The following is a 21,577-nucleotide window of genomic DNA, read 5'->3' on the forward strand; positions in this document are numbered from 1 at the left end:
AGATGCTTCGGGAAACGCAGGCCCCACTTCCCAGCCATCCTCCAGCAAAGCCAGTGGATGGACAGCTTTCCCTGGAAAGGAAATGAAGGATGAGAAGTACAATTCTCAAAAGAGTTTAAAAAGTTAATGTTGACTTTCCATTGCTTCTTCGAGAATCACAAGGCACCCAGACAATTAAGAGATTTTTCAGAGTCACTGCTTTCCACAGCCAGTGATCACTCACACATACACACAGGGTCACACGCCACTTAAAACAGTACTACACTAGGTGGCATGATGGAACACTGCCCTTAACACCGCAAATCACCACTTCAACTTTGAGTTGGCAATGTTGGTATTTTTGAGTTGCTACAAAGTATATTACATGTGTTTAACTCCAAATCTTCCTGTCTAGCTAGTGAGCACCTTCATAACCAAGAGTATTAGTATGAACAGCATCGTTATTGTGTCCTGGTTTCTTTCCATAGGAGGGAAGAAGAGAGGTGATAGTTTGGAGCAGTGCTTCATAACCCCAGAGGCGAACAGTCCAAGTTGCCAATGGACTGAATTGGAATTGGTGTTGTTCAGTCATTCCCTAGATGAACTGATTCCAGGAGCCCAGAGACCTGGGTTCTAATCCTGCTGTGTGAGCTTAACGAGAAAGTCACTTCATTTCTTTGAATTTTGATTTCTTCTCCAGAAACTGCTTTTACTGTTGTTGTTGTTGTTGTTATTCTGGCTAATGATGGAAGTCTCTAGTTCCAAACCATTTTATGGTTAGACATACACATCCAGTATGGGATCTCTTGTCAGGGTGGCTCTTCTCCAATTGAATGGACAGGATCTGCTGTAAACTCTTTAAAGACAGTGAATTTGATTTGTAGTGTTACCAGATTTAAAATACAGGCATCACACTTTTAAGTTTTAGAAGTCATTATTAATTTTAAATTGGGAGTGTATTTTTGAACCTACCGAGTATCCACTAAATTCCCCTAGGAAATGACACGACCAAATGATATGTATCCTCATTCGTTTTTCTCCTAGATGACTATTTGCTTTGACATGTGGCAAAATGATATATATGGGTCTTCTTAATGTTGAGAATTGACTTTTTCAAGTGACCCATTTCAGTCATTAGACTTGGGTTTAATTTGCATAATGAAATCTCCTAATATTAAATGATCCAAAGGTGGGGATGGTACGACCATTTGGTCTGTTTTTCATTACATTCAGATTCTTCATTGCCTTAAAAAGAAAGTAAACATTTTATATAACCTACAGTTATTTTGATCATGTCTTTAAACATTTTTTTAAGTTTATAAAATAGCTATCTGTTCTGAAGTGGCCCATTGTCAAGGGAAGCTCTGTCTTAGAAAAACACACCAGTTAATACAAGGCAAGCATTCCTAACTGTGTTCTCAGCCTTCATACATAATTGTGTCAAAAACTTTTCTTGTAGACGCTTTCTGTGCTTGGTTTCCAGTTTCTTTTTAGAAGTGATAACCCGGAGCTGAATGAGTCAGCAGTTTTGGTGTGGAGGCCCTTTGCAGTATCTACCCTCACGAAGGTTCCATGGGTTGGTCCTCCAGCCTCAGCATAAAACCTTGCAAAATACCTACAAAGAGGTTTTCATCACACTACCAAAATCAAGTGAGTCAGAGATGGATGAAAATGAATGCCACTGTGTGGATACTTTTTAAGTGAACCATGGGCACAGCCCAGCTGTTAGAAAGAACACCTTATGCCCAAGGCACCTCCCAATTTAGCTTTGTGTGGCTTTTTACGTTATTTTACCTCAAATCTGTAGCCAAGACATGGATTTGTGGAATAGTCTAAAAGTCATCATTTCTAATGATTGTTTGATTAAACGTTGCTCTGAAACTACACCCTGCTGTGTTCACAGTGGTCCTTCCAAAAGCCACTCCTTGCTTTCCTTGCCTGGGAAAGTCTTCCTTGAGAAACACTGAATGAATTTGAATGAGTCACCATTTCATAGGCCCTTCACTGGTTTCATTCTCCAAAGCAATTTTTAAAAAAAATTTTATCAGAGCATATAAAATTAGAAAACTCCTCAGTCAGCTTTGCTGTTTTTTAGACATAAACTCCACTTCTGAGCAAAAATGCAAAATAAATTAAATGCTTGCACACAAATATAAGGAAACACTATTCTTAAAGAATCAAAACAGAAGAACAGCAGATTCCATTCCTGTATTTTTGTTGAGTGTTTGTTTTCCTTTTTTTGTTTGTTTGTGTTTTTCTTTTCTGTTTTTGATTTACTTATTTCTGCGAGTAAGTGTAGCAAGTGGCACTAAAATATACTGAATGTACTGTAAGCCCTTTCCCTAGCAAAATGGTTATGGGAGGTTTCAAATGTACTTTTACATATAGATATCTTTTATTTTTTTAATTATTTTTTTTTAATTTATTTATTTTTGGCTACGTTGGGTCTTCGTTGCTGCACGCGGGCTTTCTCTAGTTGCGGTGAGCGGGGGCTACTCTTCGTTGCGGTGCGCGGGCTTCTCATTGCAGTGGCTTCTCCTGTTGCGGAGCACGGGCTCTAGGCACGCGGGCTCAGTAGTTGTGGCTCGCGGGCTCTAGAGCAGAGGCTCAGTAGTTGTGGCGCATGGGCTCAGTTGCTCCGCGGCATGTGGGATCTTCCCGGACCAGGGCTCGAACCTGTGTCCCCTGCATTGGCAGGTGGATTCTTAACCACTGAGCCACCAGGGAAGTCCTAGATTTATGTTAGAATATATGTGTGGCCTCTGTAGCGTGATTATGTGCTTTGATTAATGAATTATTTATATGATAAAGGTAGCAAAATCTACATTTCCATCACTAAACATCATCAAGTTCAAGGATGTTACAACATCAGCCTGTCACTTATCTGACTTTGAGGTGGGGATTTATGTGCGATACCTTGCATATCATTGGTGAATTCAAGCATTTAAACACATTTTTATTTTTAACCTACGACGGTTGGCTTTGTAATAGAATGGTCATCAGAATCTTGGGTGTGTGGAGGATACACACGCACAGCACTTAGAGCGACAGATGAACATGGTAGTTAGCTGAGAGTCCCCAAGTCAGGCAGACCTCGGTTCTTGAATGCCCTTCAGCAAGTAACTTACCCAGTCTGCCTCAGTCTCTTCATCTGTCAGCTGGGGATGATGTGCATTTAAATGGGGTGATGTATGTAAAGTGCTTGCTTCCATGGCTGGCACCAAATAAGGACAACTGAGGGTCTCTTTGTGGGGAGGTGAGGTGGGGGGCTGGTGTGAGACAGCCTGTGCTCTCCTGAGAGCTGGCAGGTGGGGAAGATGGGCTCAAAAAGTGTCACTTATTTGAAATGCCATCCACAAAATGAAATTCCGGAGATTGTCCAAGTTTCAGTAATGCTGCGTAACTTAATTATAAGATCTTCCCTCTTTTTTGTCTTCTTGGAGTGTTATAAAAGTTCTTTTGTCCTTGGGCTTTCCTTACCAAGAAACACGCATTTATGGATTTTTTTGTTGGTGGAATTGCCCAAGCTTGTTAGCAGATCCTCCCTAAGACCCAAAAGAGACAGACTGGGAGGATACTTCTACACATGTAATCATTTCCCCACTTACCATCTCACCAACCTTGCCAGGACCTTTTCTCTGTTCCCTGTTACACAAAGGAAAGGTTTATTTTTATTGATCATTTCAGCCGCATTCCAATGTAGTATAAATATTCTTTTGGAGAAAAAAGTACATGTCAGGGTTGCCTTGTCACTGAGACAAGCTGGGACACTACATCATTTCACTAGTCTGGTAATGAGAAGCATCATTTTTTCTTTTTCTTTTTTTCTTTTTTTTGGCCGTGCCGCGCAGCTTGTGGGATTTTAGTTCCCTGACCGGGGACTGAACCCGCACCCCCTGCAGTGGGAGCATGGAGTCTTAACCACTGGACCACCAGGGAAGTCCCCTGAATTTCTATTATTTTTTAACTTAACATAAAATCCTTTTCTGACTGTATTGAAGGCTCTTTCCTAGAGTATATCAGTAAGGCTCCTTGTTCAATTTAATATGAATACAGCTTAAATTCTTTATACTTTAAGGAATAAAATCTCAACTTCTGCTCAATTGGAGCTTGTGCTGAGAAGCTTCTGGCTCGCGGGTCTGATGGAGTCATGGCCACTGGGATATTTATCCCGTATCTGTCAGGGTTTAGGAGGATTAGGCTATTGTAGATTGAGACTCTGTTCATATTCAACGGCGTCACCTAGGCAGTAGTGACAGCTTATCTCATTTAAAGCTAGACAGAGATTGCCGTGTGAGCGCTATTCCTTATTCCCAAAATAACTCATGAACGGACAAGATGACTGGTTCTTAAAGCAATGGGGAGAGACTGAAAACCTCCTATGTAAAATAAGAGCAGATGAGAAATGAAGGCGATTCCTTGGGAAAAAAAGGATTATTTAGGAGTTGCTCAGAATAAAACTGCCTTTACTGTTTCATAAAATACATCTTAATATCTCTAGCACCTGTATTTATAGCTTTTTCAAAGTTTACTTAGATTTGTAAATAACTGAACCGTCCTGGAGACTTCTTTGTACAAGCATGAGAATGAGTTTCTTTCTTAATAGCCTTTAAATATTTATCATGAAAATCAAAATTTAAAGCAAAATAAAGTACTTGAAGAAATAGCCAAGAGTCATTATAGACAGACATGAAAAGATTACTTGGCGAAAACTTATTTATATAGTTTTTAAGAGTCCCATGTTTGTTCCTAACAGTCTGAAATCTCAGGCTGGGTGTTTGATCACTTAGAGGGAAGTGTTATGGCCTCACACACTCTTTGAGACTGTCACTTTACAGTCTCAAAGGACAGGTGACAGAGGAATTTTTATCACTGTGAGAAAACAGAACTTGGAAAGTGTGAGTAGTTTAGTACAGTTCACACAGCCATGAAATGTCAGGGGCAAAACTCAAGCCGGGTTGTCAGGCCCTTAGACCAACGTCATTAGTTTATGACAGTGCCTCCTGGGTCACAAAGCATATACATGTATGCAAAGCAAGAGGAAAGATAGTCTAGTCCAAAGCACACTACTTACAGAGTATGGTAAAGAGAGTACGAGTACATACACGTCACATACATAGTGGCAGTAAAGAGAGCATATGTATATACATAGTGCATACATAGCGATGCAAGGATGCTGCTCGAACTGGATATCAGAGAACTCTGTTTGTATCAGACGTGTTGGGCCAGAGGCCCTGTCCTTTGTTGTAACTTATAACTAACTTCAGTCATGTGCCCCAAAGTTGACCTAAGAAATTCTACAGAGCAGTAGGAAAGGAGGAAGGGCCATTGGTAACGGTGGTTGTAATAGCAATTTGTCAGGTCTCCTGAATTTTCTTTTTTCTTTTTAGAGCTACTATCAATCAATTCCATTTCTTCAATAAGACTATGCTTTGTGTTTTATCGAGTACAGCTGACCCTTGAACAACACAGGTTTGAGCTGCTTGGGTCCACTTACACACAGATTTTTTTCAGTAGTAAATACTCCAGCACTGCACTATCTGCTGTTGTTTGAATCCGTGGATATGGAATAACTGCGGGTACGGAGGGCTGACTATAAATTGTACTCGGATTTTCAACTAGGTAGGTGTTGGTGCCCCTAACCCCCATGTTGTTCAAGGGTCAAATGTACTTTGAGCCCCTCAATGGGAAGTGGCTAAATAGTAAAATTAAAAATAATAAAAATCTCTCAAATGTACAAAAGAGGTAGTAAGAAACTTCAAATTTCCTTAGCCAAGTACAAGTGCTACAGTTTGTGTGGATGGATGGATGGAGGGAGGGAGGGAAGGATGGATGGGCAGATGGATGGATGGATGGATGGATGGGTGGGTGGATGGATGGGTGGATGGGTGGATGAGTGGATAAATGTATAGATGGATGGATGGGCAGATGGATGGATGGATGGATGGATGGGTGGATGGGTGGATGAGTGGATAAATGTATAGATGGATGGATGGGCAGATGGATGGATGGATGGATGGATGGGTGGATGGGTGGATAAATGTACAGATGGATGGATGGGCAGATGGATGGATGGATGGATGGATGGATGGGTAGATGGATGGATGGATGGGCAGGCAGAACTTCTGTCAGGAGCATAATTGATCACTTCACAGAGGAGCTAGGCTGTGTGTTGCTAAAAGACAGTCCTGCTTCGCCAATGGCTTTTTGCATTAGTGGAGTAACCCAGTTTCCTTGTTCCTGATGTTAAACCAGGAGATGAAGGTATTCTTTTATTGAAGCAAACATGTGGAAAATTGCTCTGGCTTCTTGGAGCATAGAACACGTCCCCTGAACAGAATTAGGTTCATGTGTAGGGCAAATTCAGACAGGGCACTTTACCGGGGTTACCACTGGTCTCTAGATGGTCAAAGCAAATAACATCATGTCCATCTAAGCTATTATGCCATCAGAGTGGTGCATTTTCTCATCTACAGTGTTATGTTCTAAACTGTCAGCAAACATTAATTCAGTCACTGGTGAAGCCCTACCACCCAGAGGTGAACTCTGCCTCAGATGGAGGTTTTCCACTTCAGTGCCGCGGTCTCCCAATTACTGGGTCGTTAATATCATTGCAGGCGATTAGTGACAGCAGACTGAGCACGAGGCTTCTGGGATGTGTGCCCTCCCCCCTGTGAACTTTCCACTCTGACCCTTCGCTCTCTAGACATTTCCATCTCTCCACAAAGATATTTCAATGATGAAGACCATCAAAAACTCGGGAGTGGGCTAGAAATTGTGTGCTAGAAATAATTCATGCAAACACATGTTTTTTCATGGCTCAGAATGTTTTTATTAGATGTTATCACTATCTCTTGACCAGGAAGTCTCATTTTTTAAAAAAAATCAGAATGCTTAAGTAAAGCTAATATAGACAATAGGGAATTATGTTTTATCTTTAGAACTCTGACATCATTCTTTTTTTTTTTTTAATGTGAGTTTGGTCATTATATTGAAGTGGTCATCTGGCCCCCTATTTTTAAAACATGATTCTTCTTTCTTAGTAGGTTTCAGCCCATATTAAGGTTGACTTACATGTATAAAGGTAAATTATGCTTTAACCATTGACTATCACATTCTCACAATTCATTCTGAATCATTGTGACAGTAAGATTAACTCCCTGAAAGCACGCTAGATGTAAAGCTTTTTTATGAAATCTTGTTGAAAATTTTTTTTGCCTAATGAGAGATTCTACCTGCATAAATCATCATAACTTGTAGCAATAAAATTTTAGACTCAGAAAGGGATGTTTTCCCGCAACAGAATTTATGAAAAATCAAGACATCAAGGTGTTGCAAGCAATATTTTGAGGGGAAAGAAAGTAAGCCACTCATAAATGATCTCATGTGTTTAAGCATGCCTCTTGTAAAAAGAGGGGACAGGTGATTTATTACCAGGCCTGTTTGATCTTTCTCAGGAAAGTGTCAGAGCACCCACTGATCCTGGAAGGTATTTCTGTCACTGACATATCCCTGCTATGTGTGCACACACTTGCACACACACATTTACCGCCTGTTCTTTTCCACTCCGGTTGTATATAGTCAGTGGCTTTTCAGGGCTATCTCGTCAAAGATGACTATGGCTCTTAGCATCTTCAGTGATTGTCACTACCTTAATTTTTGTATACAATTCTTAACAGTGAAGAGGTTTAATGAGTAAGCTGTGATGGAATTTCTTATGTTCTAGGGATGGTGTTTATTACCGTTCTCTCCATAGGCTGACCTCCCTCAATGTCCAAGTCTCGCATAACACGGGAGATAGGAGATATACTAACATATATTGGCACCTTTAGACTCAGGTCTTCGTAGTATCTTTGTATCTTCCCTCTTCCCAAAAGAGTGAAAGTGGCAAAGTAATATCATCCAATCTTTTAGTGAATACACAAACAAAAGCAGTTTACACAACTGTTTCAAGGTTGTTACATTTCTCAAAACTCTCATTTCTAAGCTGTCAGTAGAATATCCTATCATTGCTCATGGTGAACATTTAACATTGAGGAAATAAAATTATACCATTTTATTCAAGAACATCCATTTACACTGGATACTTGGTATCTTTACTCATATTTTAATATGGGAGGAGGGGCTAAATTGTGACTCTGGTTTTTAATTCATTTTTCCAAATCGTTCTGTCTAGTGGAGAAACTAATTAATTGTGCTGTAAAGAAGTCACTGGGGCTAAGCTAGTTGTTACCTCTTAATGCCTGATTTACTGCTTTCAGATTTCAAAACACAACCAGAATGATGCGGGTTTAGTTCAGGTGATTCATCCCATTGTTCTGGAACACTGTTTCCTTGGGTGAAAAACACCCACGTCCTGTAACTTCCTTTGTATTTTTCTTTCGTCAAATCGAGGCCATTTTAAGAAGAATCTATAAAACTTTTACTCTAAGATCAGGCATTCTTGGATAAAATGCCATATGTGTTGAAATACTGCTGAACTTTTTTTGATATTACACCAAGCAAAATAGTGAGGCCCTTGGAAAATCATGGTGGTATATTCTCATTTCTTTGACTTATAAATCCACAGAGAAAAGCATATAAAAAGGAAGAAGTTAGAAGAAGTGATTTTTTTCATCGTCCTTTCGGCACATTATACAGATGTTTTTGCTTCAGAAGTTTTTATTAATCAAAGAAAAGGGCATTTATTTTTGGCATTCAGGGGTTGTTGTCATTTCCATGGTTAGAATGTTTCTTCTAAGTTGGTATCTTAAAGGATAACCGTGATACCCAAGGCATTGAACTACACTGAGTTCTAGAAATGGAATTCCTGTCTCTTTAGTACATATTTTGAATGTGCATCATATATTTTGAATTTGAATTGGTGTCAGGGTGTGAAGTAGGGTAGATCTTAGCTTCCTGAGATGTATATTCACATTAAGTAGTTATATTTTTATCAGCCTTCTGGTTTTCAACTTACATATCTCAGTTAATTTTTTGTTTTTAGATATTCAAAAATTTGTTAGCCCTGCTAGAAGAAAACAGTAACCTAGTTTATGTGTCATATTTATTTTAATGTCATGGCTTCACTTTTCACATTTCCTGCTTGGTTCTGCTTCTTTTATTTCCTAAGTTTGCCAGGCAATAGGCTTCTAGTTCTTATGGTTCTTGGGTTGAGTTTCAGGAGACTGATGTGTTGAAAGGCTGCCCTAAGAAATCAGAATTAGCAGGGCCAGCATATGACGACATGATGGACAAGAATAGTGCCAAGAAGATGATAGAGGATTTCATAAACTGCTCTTTGTTTCATAATCAAATAAGAGCAAATTTTGTCATGTGCAGTTTATATGAACACGAAGTTTTCATTCTTACTAGAAAATTGAACTCTCTCATTTTCCTGACCCTGTATGCTTATTCTGTGTCTCTTTGATGGACCTCTTTGATGAAGTTGATAAAAACTATTTGCTTTGGAGTGTCCATCAACCCCCCACCCCATCCCGGCCCCATCCCAGTAAGCCACATGTAGTATAGGGACTTCCCTGGCGGTCCAGTGGTTAAGACTCCGCACTTCCAACGCAGGGGCTGTGGGTTTGATCCCTGCTCGGGGAACTAAGATCCCACATGCCGTGTCGCACGGCCAGATAAAGAAAGAAAGAAAGAAAGAAAGAAAATAGTATAAAATGTCCTCCATAGTATATTTTGATGTTTCATTCTTTCCATGATAACCTAAGAATATTCCTTCATAGGGATGCATTTACTCTGTAGAATTTTTTTCTGCTGCCCTCATTCCTAACCTCTTTGTGCATGGGACCCATATTTCGGCACACATCCAGCAGTTAATTCTCCATCTGAAGTGATAGACTGAAATAAAAACAGCCAAGATCCAGGGCAGCAGCTTACCCTTCCAGGGGTGCAGAGCAGTAACAACGGAATGAAGACGCATTAAAATGCGATAGGACTTCCTCTCCGTGGGCACAGCCTAAAAAACACAGCCAGAAATATTCCTGCCCTTTCGGTCTGCTTTGCCCACTGGTTCTCCTTTTTTCTACTCAGATAACCAGCACACTGCAGATAAGTTCGTGTACACATAAATGGGAACGCACGGATGTTGGTGGAGTAGTTTTCGGATGTGAAGAGAACTTTTAGGCATTGTGAACTCAGGGTACCTTTTTGCTGAGCAATGATCTCCACCCACTTAAAATCAGGCCCTGGGGGAACAATCTAGTGATTTCAGTACACTCACTACATGCAGTTAGATCCCTGAAGCAAAAGCTTTTAAAAGCAGGCTATAAAATGCCCATGTATCTTTATTAAACCTCTTTTCTAACTAGATATACTTTTCTAGTAATTTTTAATTTTATAAAGCCTATTTTTACCCTGGGCCAAGGAAAAAAAAAAGGCCAGGCACTAAAAGCTTAGATATAACAATGTTATTTTTTCTATCTCTAAATGATTAAATGCAGTTTCATCCATTTAGTACAGTAATACTGTGATTGTGGTGGCATTAGATGACGCTGCTAGAGAGATGCAAAGAAAAACTAAGTAGAATGAGGTTAACCGTTTGTTTTTACTTTCTCCAAGTTAAAAATTCCCAATACATTCAAATCAACAATAAGAATCATTTCAAAACCCTCTCCTGAAATGGAAGTAGATTTTATTCCCAAGCATTAGCAATTTCTTGTTGTATTTCAAAGTCAGCCACTAAGGGTTTTAAAGCTTCTTGGTGACTGGCTATTGCAGCAGAAATCAGAATATTAACCCTGAGGCTTTATTGCAGAATTCGCTGCCAGTAAAGAGGCGCCGTGAGGGCAGAAGGCTTTCAGCTGTGCCGTTTCTCAAGGTGGTGAGGTGGGGAGGCAGCTCTAGAATTAGGCCCACGCTCTCTACTCTCCATGTTAAGCAGATCGTGGGGAAGAGACATTAATTTTTACTAGGAGATCAAATATAAAGTAAGTTGAAGTTACTCTGAGTTATTTTATAATTGAACTTGCTATGAAGTTGACCTTCTGAAGTTTCTGTTGGTGCTCACATCTTAAAACAGGGTTTTCCGAAATTGAGTTATTTGTAGTGAGGTGGATGGACCTAGAGTCTGTCATACAGGGTAAAGTAAGTCAGAAAGAGAAAAACAAATACCGTATGCTAGCACATACATATGGAATCTAAAAAAAGAAAAAAATGGTTCTGAAGAACCTAGGGGCAGGACAGGAATAAAGACGCAGATGTAGAGAATGGACTTGAGGACACGGGGAGGGGGAAGGGTAAGATGTGACAGGGTGAGAGAGTGGCATGGACATATATACACTACCAAATGTAAAATAGATAGCTAGTGGGAAGCAGCCGCATAGCACAGGGAGATCAGCTCCGTGCTTTGTGACCACCTAGAGGGGTGGGATAGGGAGGGTGGGAGAGAGACACAAGAGGGAGGAGAGAAAAAAAAAAAAAAAAAGAGGGAGGAGATATGGGGATGTATGTATATGTATAGCTGATTCACTTTGTTATACAGCAGAAACTAACACACCATTGTAAAGCAATTATACTCCAAGAAAGATGTTTAAAAAAAGCAAAAACAAAAACCGGGGTTTTCCCTGACTGCTTATTACATCATACCTAACTTGGGGCAAAAATCTTTCATGGCAGAGCATCTAACCGTATTTTTGGGGGGGGGGGGCGCTGCACCACTTGGCATGCAGGGATCTTAGTTCCCCAACCAGGGATCGAACCCCAGGCCCCAGCAGTGAGAGCGCCGAGTCCTAACCGCTGGACCGCCAGGGAATTTCCTCTGAATTTTAAAGTTTAGCCCCCTTTTAAACAGCCGAGTATTGGGAATGCTGTTTTGATGTTAGGAATGAATTTTTCAATATCTTCCAGTAGCCTTTGCAACTTCCATGTTGACTTAAAGGGGAAAGGTGCAGAGTCCAGAATGTAGCAGAAGAACCCTCCTCACTCACAAAGTTCTGCCTCTTGGCCTGCCCTCCCCCTTCACCCCTCATCCTCCCCCATCCCAGCAGTGGCCTCGGCCTCCAAGAACTCAGCAAAGGCGGCATTTTCAGATTTCCTTCTGTGCACCTCCAGGGCTTGAGGGGTATTTTCCTCCCCAAGGCATAAAAAAAGTTTCCACTGTTAAAGATGCAAAGCAGTTTCATCTCACACTACACAGTTTTCTTCCTACCATGTATAGTTTGTGGATGTTAAATTATAGATTGCAGTTTAATTTGAATACTTTTGGAGTTCTTTACATTTGGGGGTTCTTCAGACATCACTTTGAGTAAACCAAAGGGAGCTCTCCACGAGGGCATTGGTATTCAGAAAAGGCACTGACCTACGAATTAAAATCAAAAGAAAAAGTCACTCAAATTATGTGCACCTCTTGCGCTTCCAGACTGACAAAAGTAGAAGTCATCTGTAGTTTCTGCCTCTGCATATGCAGTTCTGAATTATATTTACCAGGGACTGTTCTCTGCCATGCCTTGTCTGTCCTTTCTTGTATTCCTTTATTTTTTTTCTTTTAGACCTGAACCTTTTATCTTTTTACCTCAAGGTTAAAATAAATATTCAGTAAATCTATATTCCTCCCCCCCACACACACCTTTTTTCTTTCTGGGCACCACCCTTCAGATCTTATTTTTATCATTTGTTAACTTAGTGTTAAACTTTTAGCAAGAAAAACTTAGTCATTGAACTTTGCACTGGGGTGCATTTATGTGTACATGAATTAGAAAACCTGGAGATGCCACTTGAATTAAGTAAACTAAACCTTTGAAACTGTCAGCCAGATAAAGACATCAGCTTTCCACTGTTTTTTTCTATATAAAAGCATATCCTACATTTTGAGAAAGATCAGATGAGAAAACTGTGAATAAGTGAAGATTATAGCACTGCTCTGAAATTGCCCAGAAAGAGTGCCTGCTTGTAGATATCTATACTGTTCTAAGCCTTTAGGAGGAGAGGATACTTTGAAATTTAGGTACTTGTCTGGAAGAAACAAAAGGGAAAGAAGATGGAGAAAATGGGAAAAAAAAGATGATTTTTTTTTTAAGAGTCGCAGAAGCATGCAGAGTTTTTAGGTATTTGTTCTAATTTATCTGCCAAACATTTTCTCAACAATCTACAAGAGGATACTATCTACTTTTCACCCTAAAAAAAAAAACTATGACAATTTTTGCCCAGTTTCCCAGGAGAAACTCAGTGTCAGCAATAGAAGAAGAGTGAGATATGATTGTGAGGCTGGACTTTAAGGAAACACTCAGATAAGCAAAGAGATATTTTTGCACACAAGAGGCAGCGATTATTATTAAGGAAAACAGAGAAAGTAAAAGTCGCTAACTCGAGAACACAAAGACAAGTCAATCCTGGCCTTGTTTTCCAGCCAAGATAATTACCCACAGCATACATATTTCCATGCATGCCTGTCCAACTTGTCTGCTGCCCCACCATTTGGAAAACAAACAGCCCATTAAAAGAATGTCTTTGGATGTATTTTTTTCAGAAAATCTGTCCCTTTTTCAGTGCTTTTAAAAGTATAGAGTTAGTTGACAAAACTTTGATAATTAAAGTAGAGAAGGATTTACCTGGCAGAATTGTTTATGAAACATTTCCATTCCCTGCTCCTTGAACTATGGAGGAATGAAAACGTCTAACTCCCCACCTCCTTTTCTCTTCTGGAACTTGACCTGTAATTTAAATCCTGTCCCTCAGCAAGGTACCTGGCAGCCTATCTTTTTACAGCTTTAGTTACAGCGCTCTTCAGAGAACTCACCGTCCTAAAGAGATAGAACAATGGGTTGAAACAGAGTAGGGCATAGGCTGTTGGATAAAAACAGACACTGAAAATGGTCAAGTGTTCTGTCTTTCCTCCTCCTCCTTCTTGAGGTGGAAAGGGCATCAAGCTGGTGGACCTAAGCCAAGTCCTCACCTTAGGTCCTGAGCCGTCCCAGGCCCCTCATAGAGCAGTGGGCACCTGTGAGACCCTCTGTGCATCCAGAGTTCTTCTGCACCAGGGAGCTTGGTTGAAGAGTTTGACCAAGGTCGATGTTGGTGGTAATAACACATCCGTTCTTTCGGGTCGAGTACAAAATGATGGAGGAAAACTCCAGAATTTGAAGACTTGCATTCTAGGACAACCTCTTAAGCTCAAGCAAAGCTGAGGAAAGAAAAGGGGCGTGGGAGTCTCCTCTCTAAGTGTTTATAGAACTTGGATGCTTGACAAACAGGGAGCATCAAGGTAATTGTTCTTGAGGCAGGAAATCTATAGTAGAGGAAGCAGGTGCTGTGTGATGATTACCACGTTTTGAAATTACCGTATTTACTATTCTGCTTTTAGGAGGTTGACTCCACAATAGTCAGGTTTTTGGAAGATGCTGTCCCTTTTATCTGTAGAATCAGACAAAATCCGTTAATTATAAAGGGAGGAGAAGGCACTTAAGTACATTGGAAACCAGAGGTCATACGTGCGGCAGTGTGGACGATATCCATCTTTCTTTATTTCTTTATTTTTTTTTTCGTTTTGCCTTTCAGCATCCCATACTTTCAGAAAACTTGTGACTAAGAGTGAATTCTTATTTTCCAAATTGTTTTCAGACATTTCATGGTTCATGTAAACTTGGCTTATTGATTTCCTGATTTTTTCTTTATTTTTTTTGTTTTGTCCATTTTATTTTTAATCAGCTACATCAAATGGGTCTTTGGAGGGCCTGGATAACCAGGAGGGAGGGGTGTGCCAGACAAGAGCCATGAAGATCCTCATGAAAGTTGGACAAGGTAAAGACCGTCTGCTGCTTCGCAGAGCCACTGATCTGGTTGAGCCCCCAGCTAGTATGGTACCAGCGCTGCCCACACGCGCCTTCACTCACCCTGCAGTTCAGTTTCCAAAGTAAACTTTTCTCTGCACCGTGAGCCACTGACAGATTTCCTCAAGTTGTTGCAACCCACTCCTTTCACCGGAGATACTTCTAAAAGTTGAGGTCAGCCAGGTACAATGTCTTATTGCCATGTCTGTACCCACAGATACATTTTTCCTTCTTAAAAGCAAAACACCTCTTTGGTTCACCATTAAAATATCCAGAATGCAAACTAAGTTTCTGCCATTTTGCCCATTCCTGCATCTTGACTACAGAAGACTTGTGTTCACTGAGCCTTTTCACACGGAGATGACCTCGTGTGCAGAAAGAAATATTCTTCCAATTAGAAATTGGGATAGTAGTCCGTCAACTCACTCAGTTAAATTAAAATGTCATCTGCAATGCTCTGCCTGCCAAATGCAAGAATCCCTATAGTTTCCACAGATGGCCTCACCATCTAAACCTCTGAAATAACTAGTAGAACCGTTTTGTTTTCAAAGGAAAATTATATTCTTGCATCTCACAGTACTTTGCATAAAGAATCTTATGTTCATTTCTATTTGTGCCTCTTGAGATATAGATCCAGCTCCTAAAGCTAGAGCCCATCAGATGTCTGTGCCGTAAGTAATCGCTTGTTTTTCATATAGATGCGAGTTCCGCTGGGTCAACCAGGCACAATGATCCAACAAGACGGCCAGAACTTGAAGCTGGTACAAATGGAAGAAGTTCAACAACAAGTCCTTTTGTCAAACCAAATCCAGGTATAGCAGCGTGACCCATGTGTGTCTAGGTGTGTGTGTCCCACACTGCTCGTATCACAGGGGGTAGGACAGAGTCCAAGTACTTCTGCATCAGGAGGATGAACTTGTAGTTCCCGCAGTCAGTAATCTTTGCTCTCGGTTAGTTGTTATCAATTACTCAACCAGAATAAAATAATTAACTCCCACAAAAGTCTTACATTCAGAAGAGTAGAATTCATCAGATGTAAGTGCCAATTATTAGCACTGCTCTTTCAGATCAAAGCTGTTTTCATTGGCTGACACTTTATCGTGCTGTTTGCAAACCTAGCTTCAAGCCAGTGTTAATGTATATATAATTGTACCAGTGCTTCATCTAGTTATATCTAATCCACAGAGAGCCTGACGGATCCTCGTCTACATTTAAGATGGTAACATCTTAAAATATTGCATAATGCCACATTTTTCAGGTGGTTTCGTCAAAATTTTTTTTTCACATTTTCAGTGTAAAATAAAATATTAAACGGAGTCCTGGCAGAAGTTTAGAATACTGGATAAAATCGACTGCCGTTTAACTTCGTTTTTTTAGCAGTCTTTGAACAAACAGCTATGTGTTTGTTACCACGGGAATGAATTTTTTATATGGTGGTCGCTGAGCAGACGTCAGCAGTTCCGTATTAGGGATCCACATGCCTGGTTGGTAGTCGTGCGAATTTAGCATCTGTAGCGATATTCCATCTCTTTCCAAGCTCCAAGGAGGGAAGTTGTTATTTCTAACTTTCAATGACAAGATGTGTCAAATTCTTATGACAAACTGATAAATGGATAATATAATGATGCCAGGCAGTTTTTTAGTGCTTAACATTTGGGTTGGCAGTCTGTTCCGTGTGAGAGTTTCTGCTGCCTTCCAAATATATTTTAAGTGTAAATCAAATAATACAAACGAGTTACGGGTTGAACGTTTTCCCAGGCCCCATCCCTCTTTGCAAGCTCTCCAGCCAGCCGTCGGCAGGGCCTGTCTTTAAAGGCAGGCGGTTTGGAGCTTCCCATAAAGCCACCGTAGCCAGAGAGGGCACGAGAACAGCGTGGCCTGGGCAGCAAGTGCTGACCTGGAGAATCGGCCACTTGCCTTCTTCCTCCTGGAGGTGGCTGCAGGCTGGCTGACCTGGGTTGAGACGCGGGGCAAGATCAGGGGCTGGCCGTCACAGCCTGTCCCCGCAGCTGATGCGTGATGATGTACGGAAGGGAAGCCATGAGGCCTGGGAGCAGCTTCCGAGTCCCACCTGGAGTCCCACCTCCCCGATGGCTGGCTTCTGCCGTTTGCATTTAGCTATTTTTTTAAATTGAAGTATAACTGATTTACAATGCCGTGTTAGTTTCAGGTGTACAGCACAGTGATTCAGTTTTATATATATATATATATATATATTCAGTTATGTATATGTATATTAGATATTCAGTTATATATATACACATATATTCTTTTTCCGATTCTTTTCCCTTATAAGTTATTACAAAATATTGAGTAGAGTTCCCGGTGCTCTACGGTAGGTCCTTGTTGGTTATCTCTTTTATAGATAGTAGTGTGTATCTGTTAATTCCCAACCTCCTAAATTTATCCCTGCATTTAGCTATTAAACGAGGCGCTTGGTTTGCCAGTCTAGCTGCCAGGGAAGTCTGTGGCCTGCCAGCGGCCGGCCAGCCCTGGGGAGAGCGGTGACTCTTCCGGCTGCTCTCTCCCACCCGCTGCAGGTTCCAGCACAGACGGCAACAGCGCCGGACATTCTGGGAACAACATCCTCGGTTCCGAAGTGGCCTTATTCGCAGGGATTGCGTCGGGATGCATCATCTTCATCGTCATCATCATCACGCTGGTGGTCCTGCTCCTCAAGTACCGCAGGCGGCACCGCAAGCACTCGCCGCAGCACGCGGCCACGCTGTCGCTCAGCACGCTGGCCACGCCCAAGCGCGGCGGCAACAACAACGGCTCGGAGCCCAGCGACATCATCATCCCGCTGAGGACTGCGGACAGTGTCTTCTGCCCTCACTACGAGAAGGTCAGCGGGGACTACGGGCACCCCGTGTACATAGTCCAGGAGATGCCGCCGCAGAGCCCGGCGAACATTTACTACAAGGTCTGAGCCTCGGCGGTGCCTTCGCTTTCCCGGAGGAAACTTACTGTCCCGCTGCCGCCCGCGGAGGGTCCGAGGCCCCCTGTGCCTGCGACGGACTGACGCACAGCGGGGAGAGGGGACACTCCTTCTCGGGAGAGCCCTGTGGAGTCGGACAGCTGACTAGTCTGTAGCGTTTCGGCCGCGGTGACGCAGGATGCGCCCCGGCAGCTGGAAGACTCGCGCAGAAGATGCGCGTGGGGACCGCGCGCGCCCCGCCCCTCTCCTCTTTCGGGTACCACGGGCGTTCGGGCCCCCGCAGGAGCCGAGGGGAGACAGAGCGGTCGGTGGGCGGGAGCGAGAGCTGGGAGCATCCCGGGCAGGTGTCCCAGATGCCCCAGGCCGCTGGGCCTGGAAAGGCCGTCCTCTGCCTCGGGCGTGGCCCTTCCCCCCCGCCCCGAGCTGCACCCCGGACTTGTCTTGTCGCACAGACTCTGGCTGCGTGAGGCTTTCGGAGAGCGCTAGCTTTTAGTCCTCACTGTTGCACACACTCCTGTCATCCAGGGCTCTGCAGGCCTTCACATGAGATTTCTTCTCACGCCACACTCCGTATCACTAATGAGACATTAACGTTTGGCGTCTCCTGCTTCATCTGTTTGCAACAGCTACCGCCGAATGGGCGATACAAGGATAGAAATCGCGTTTGCTAATAAGGAGCCTTCCAGCCAGATACTAGGCTGTCAGCCCGGGAAGATGAGGAGTTCACGGAAGGGAGGGCCGGGGGGAAAGGCCGTCTGCAAAGGCAGTTCAGCGCTGCCACCCCTGAAACAGAGTTGGGAGGGAAAACTCCAATTAGATAGCACAGCACTTTGGTTTTGCTAAGATTTTAAGAGGCAAGTAGGAGACACAACGACACACACAGTAGATTAGGGTGCATTTGGAGGAATTCACTCTTATCAAAGAGCAATGCACAGGAAAAAAAAAAGAAAAAAATAGTCCCTCTATGCTGGGTGGAACAAAGGGGCATTGTTGGTAGAGGGCCAGGCTTGGAGGGATGGATGGACACCGGCAGGACTGTCGTGGTACTGGCAATAGGATGTACAGCGGTGAAGCTGTAGGAAAGTCGTCGGTCTGCTTTGGGTGATGTTTAAGGCAGACTCAGCTGCTATACTTATCACATTTTATTCAACACAGGGAGAGCATTTAGGAGATTAACAGAGAGCCAAATCTGACCTAGAAGTTTAAAAGCCAAAGGTCACACAGGCTGTAATTCCATCATCATTGACGTTATTAAGGCATTCTCATATATAAAAGGTAGGTCAGACTCCCCGGTCCCCCCAGCGCCCCTTCCCCGCCGCTCCCCTCCCCATTGCGCCTTAGGACACTTTGGTTTATGGCGGTGCTGTCCCGGCCCCGAGGGCCGAGGGTTAGGTACTGAGCGAGGCCACAGCTCGGGGCCCGGTATCAAGGTGAGGCACACATGGCAAACCTCTTAAGAGTCCTGAGGACCGAAATAAATTATCATGTCGAGGGGGAGAAGGAAGGTAGGATGTATTTATAATAGGTATATAGAACACAAGGGATATAAAGTGAAAGATTTTTACTAATATATATTTTAAGATTGCACACAATCCACACCAGAAGATGGGAAATTCATCTGTGGCGATTAAGTGGTCCCAATGCTCCGTGCTTAAAAAAAAAAAAAAAAATTGGACAGCTACTTCTGGGAAAAACAACATCACTCCAAAAATAACAATAATGGGAGCAAACACAAAAATAACCCAGTCCTCTGAAGGCATCTTGCGTCACCGTAGATTAGGAAATGCAAGCCCCAAATACCAGGAAATCGGTGTTACTGCATCGTTTTCAACAATGACAAGATGCGCCGGCATTTATTTTCTGTGCTGTGTTTTCCCTTGCCCTATGGGCTGAAGTGTTCGCTAGAATCCACCGGGTCACATCGAGGGGGTTTCAGCTGAAAGTTCAGCCTGACCCCCTTCCTTCCTCTCTCCCCCTCCCCTCTCCCCCTCCCTTCTGGGAAAAGAAGTGAGTAAACAGGAAACCTACTTTTTATGTGCTATGCAAAATAGACATCTGTAACATAGTCCTGTTACTATGGTAACACTTTGCTTTCTGAATTGGGAGAAAAGAAAAACGTAGCAACAGCATTTTACGGTTCTCAAACCTCCAGTGAATACCTGCAAAAATGAGTTGTCACAGAAATTCTTCTCTATTTCCTGAACCTGAAAATGATGTTGGCCCAAAGTGCGTGTGTGTATGCGTGCGTGGGTGTGTGGTATACATGTGTATATATATGTATAATATATATCTACAATATATATTATATATATCTATGTCATATTTCTGTGGAAGGTTGCCATGGTGATCAGCCACAGTACATATGTAATTCTTTCCATCACCCTAACCTCTCCTGTACGTGCATTCATACAAGATTTCCTTGTAAGCCATCAAAAATTACCTTTAGGATGGGGGAGAGGGGCAAGAAGGGGAAATATGGGAAATAGCCTGATTTTAATGAAATCAAAGGTGTGTATCATCGGTTGGCTACATTTTGGGTATATGCTAAACTGTGAAAAATCAGATGAATTGTTGAAGAGTTACCTGCAAGCAAATGACCAGTGTTCTGTGCGTCTGTTTTGTGTGTGGTGCAGAATATGACAATCTACCAACTGTCCCTTTATTTGAAGTTGGTTCAGCTTTGGAAAGTTACTGTAAATGCCTTCCTTGTATTCTCATCCCTAGTCATCTGACTTTGGAATTTGCACCATAATGTTTAAGTGAAGATGCTGTAAATAGGTTCAGATTTTACTGTATATGGATTTGGGGTGTTACAGTAGCCTTATTCACCTTTTTAATAAAAATACACATGAAAACAAGACAGAAATGGCTTTTCTTACCCAGATTGTGTACATAGAGCAATGTTGGTTTTTTATAAAGTCTAAGCAAGATGTTTTGTATAAAATCTGAATTTTGCAATGTATTTAGCTACAGCTTGTTAAACGGCAGTGTCATTCCCCTTTGCACTGTAATGAGGAAAAAAAATGGTATAAAAGGTTGCCAAATTGCTGCATATTTGTGCCGTAATTATGTACCATGAATATTTATTTAAAATTTCGTTGTCCAATTTGTAAGTAACACAGTATTATGCTTGAGTTATAAATATTTTTTCTTTTCTTTGTTTTATTTTGATAGCCTGTCATAGGTTTTTGATCTGCTTTAGTTCCACATTGCAGTTGGCCCCCCCGAAAATGAAATCCGTGAAGTCACATTCCAAATCTGTTTCAAACTGAATTTGTTCTTAAAAAAATAAAATACTTTTTTCCTATGGAAAAAGCGCCTTCAAAGTATTTTCCTTTCCTTCTTGTTTTCTTTTCCTTTTTCTTTCTTTTTTGTTTGTTATTTTAATTTGCCTTCTCTGTTTCTCTGTGATTACAGTTATCGAGACCCTTCTGCCCACGGGCATGTGTGTGCCCATTTTTCAAATCAGGCCGTGCACACACGTGAAGGTTAATCTTGCAACGTTGCAGCATGAGCCCACTGGTTTCCCCATAAATCTTTTGAACTCACGTTTTAGTGTAAAGTTTTATAAAATCCTCTTCATCCTGAGCAGTTTGACCTGCACTGAGTGAAAGTAGCCAGGAGAAGAGGGACTTTTATCCCAACGCTTAGTTCCAAGATGATCTAGTTTCCATTCAAGCAAAGCAGTTTGCTATCAACTGCTTTACTTTTCTTCACAAAATAATCCCAGGAGGAAGGAAAAAAATCAAACGTTCTTTGTAAAAGTGTAACATGGGTGAAAGCGTGTGTTGTGATGCTGGATTGAGGCAAGCCAGGGGCCAGTGGTGAATTTAACCACCCTTTCCATTGTTGCCTTCCTGGGGATGGTGACCAGGTGCCCTGAGTGTTTTCCCCG

General features: G+C 42.0%; 1 protein-coding gene across 1 annotated transcript in view; it reads left to right on the top strand.

Annotated features, from left to right (window-relative positions):
* EFNB2 (ephrin B2) overlaps nt 1-20,974 on the top strand; it is a 47,427-nt gene extending 26,453 nt beyond the window's left edge. Inside the window, exons 3-5 of the mRNA XM_007196779.3 lie at nt 14,623-14,715; nt 15,443-15,556; nt 17,285-20,974. Of these exons, the coding sequence (XP_007196841.1) occupies nt 14,623-14,715; nt 15,443-15,556; nt 17,285-17,673 (596 nt within the window). The 3' untranslated portion in view covers nt 17,674-20,974. The remainder of the gene's footprint in view (nt 1-14,622; nt 14,716-15,442; nt 15,557-17,284) is intronic.
* Nucleotides 20,975-21,577: the final 603 nt, after the last annotated feature.

The sequence above is a fragment of the Balaenoptera acutorostrata genome, chromosome 18 (assembly GCF_949987535.1).
Source record: "Balaenoptera acutorostrata chromosome 18, mBalAcu1.1, whole genome shotgun sequence".
Taxonomy (NCBI): Eukaryota; Metazoa; Chordata; class Mammalia; order Artiodactyla; family Balaenopteridae; genus Balaenoptera; species Balaenoptera acutorostrata.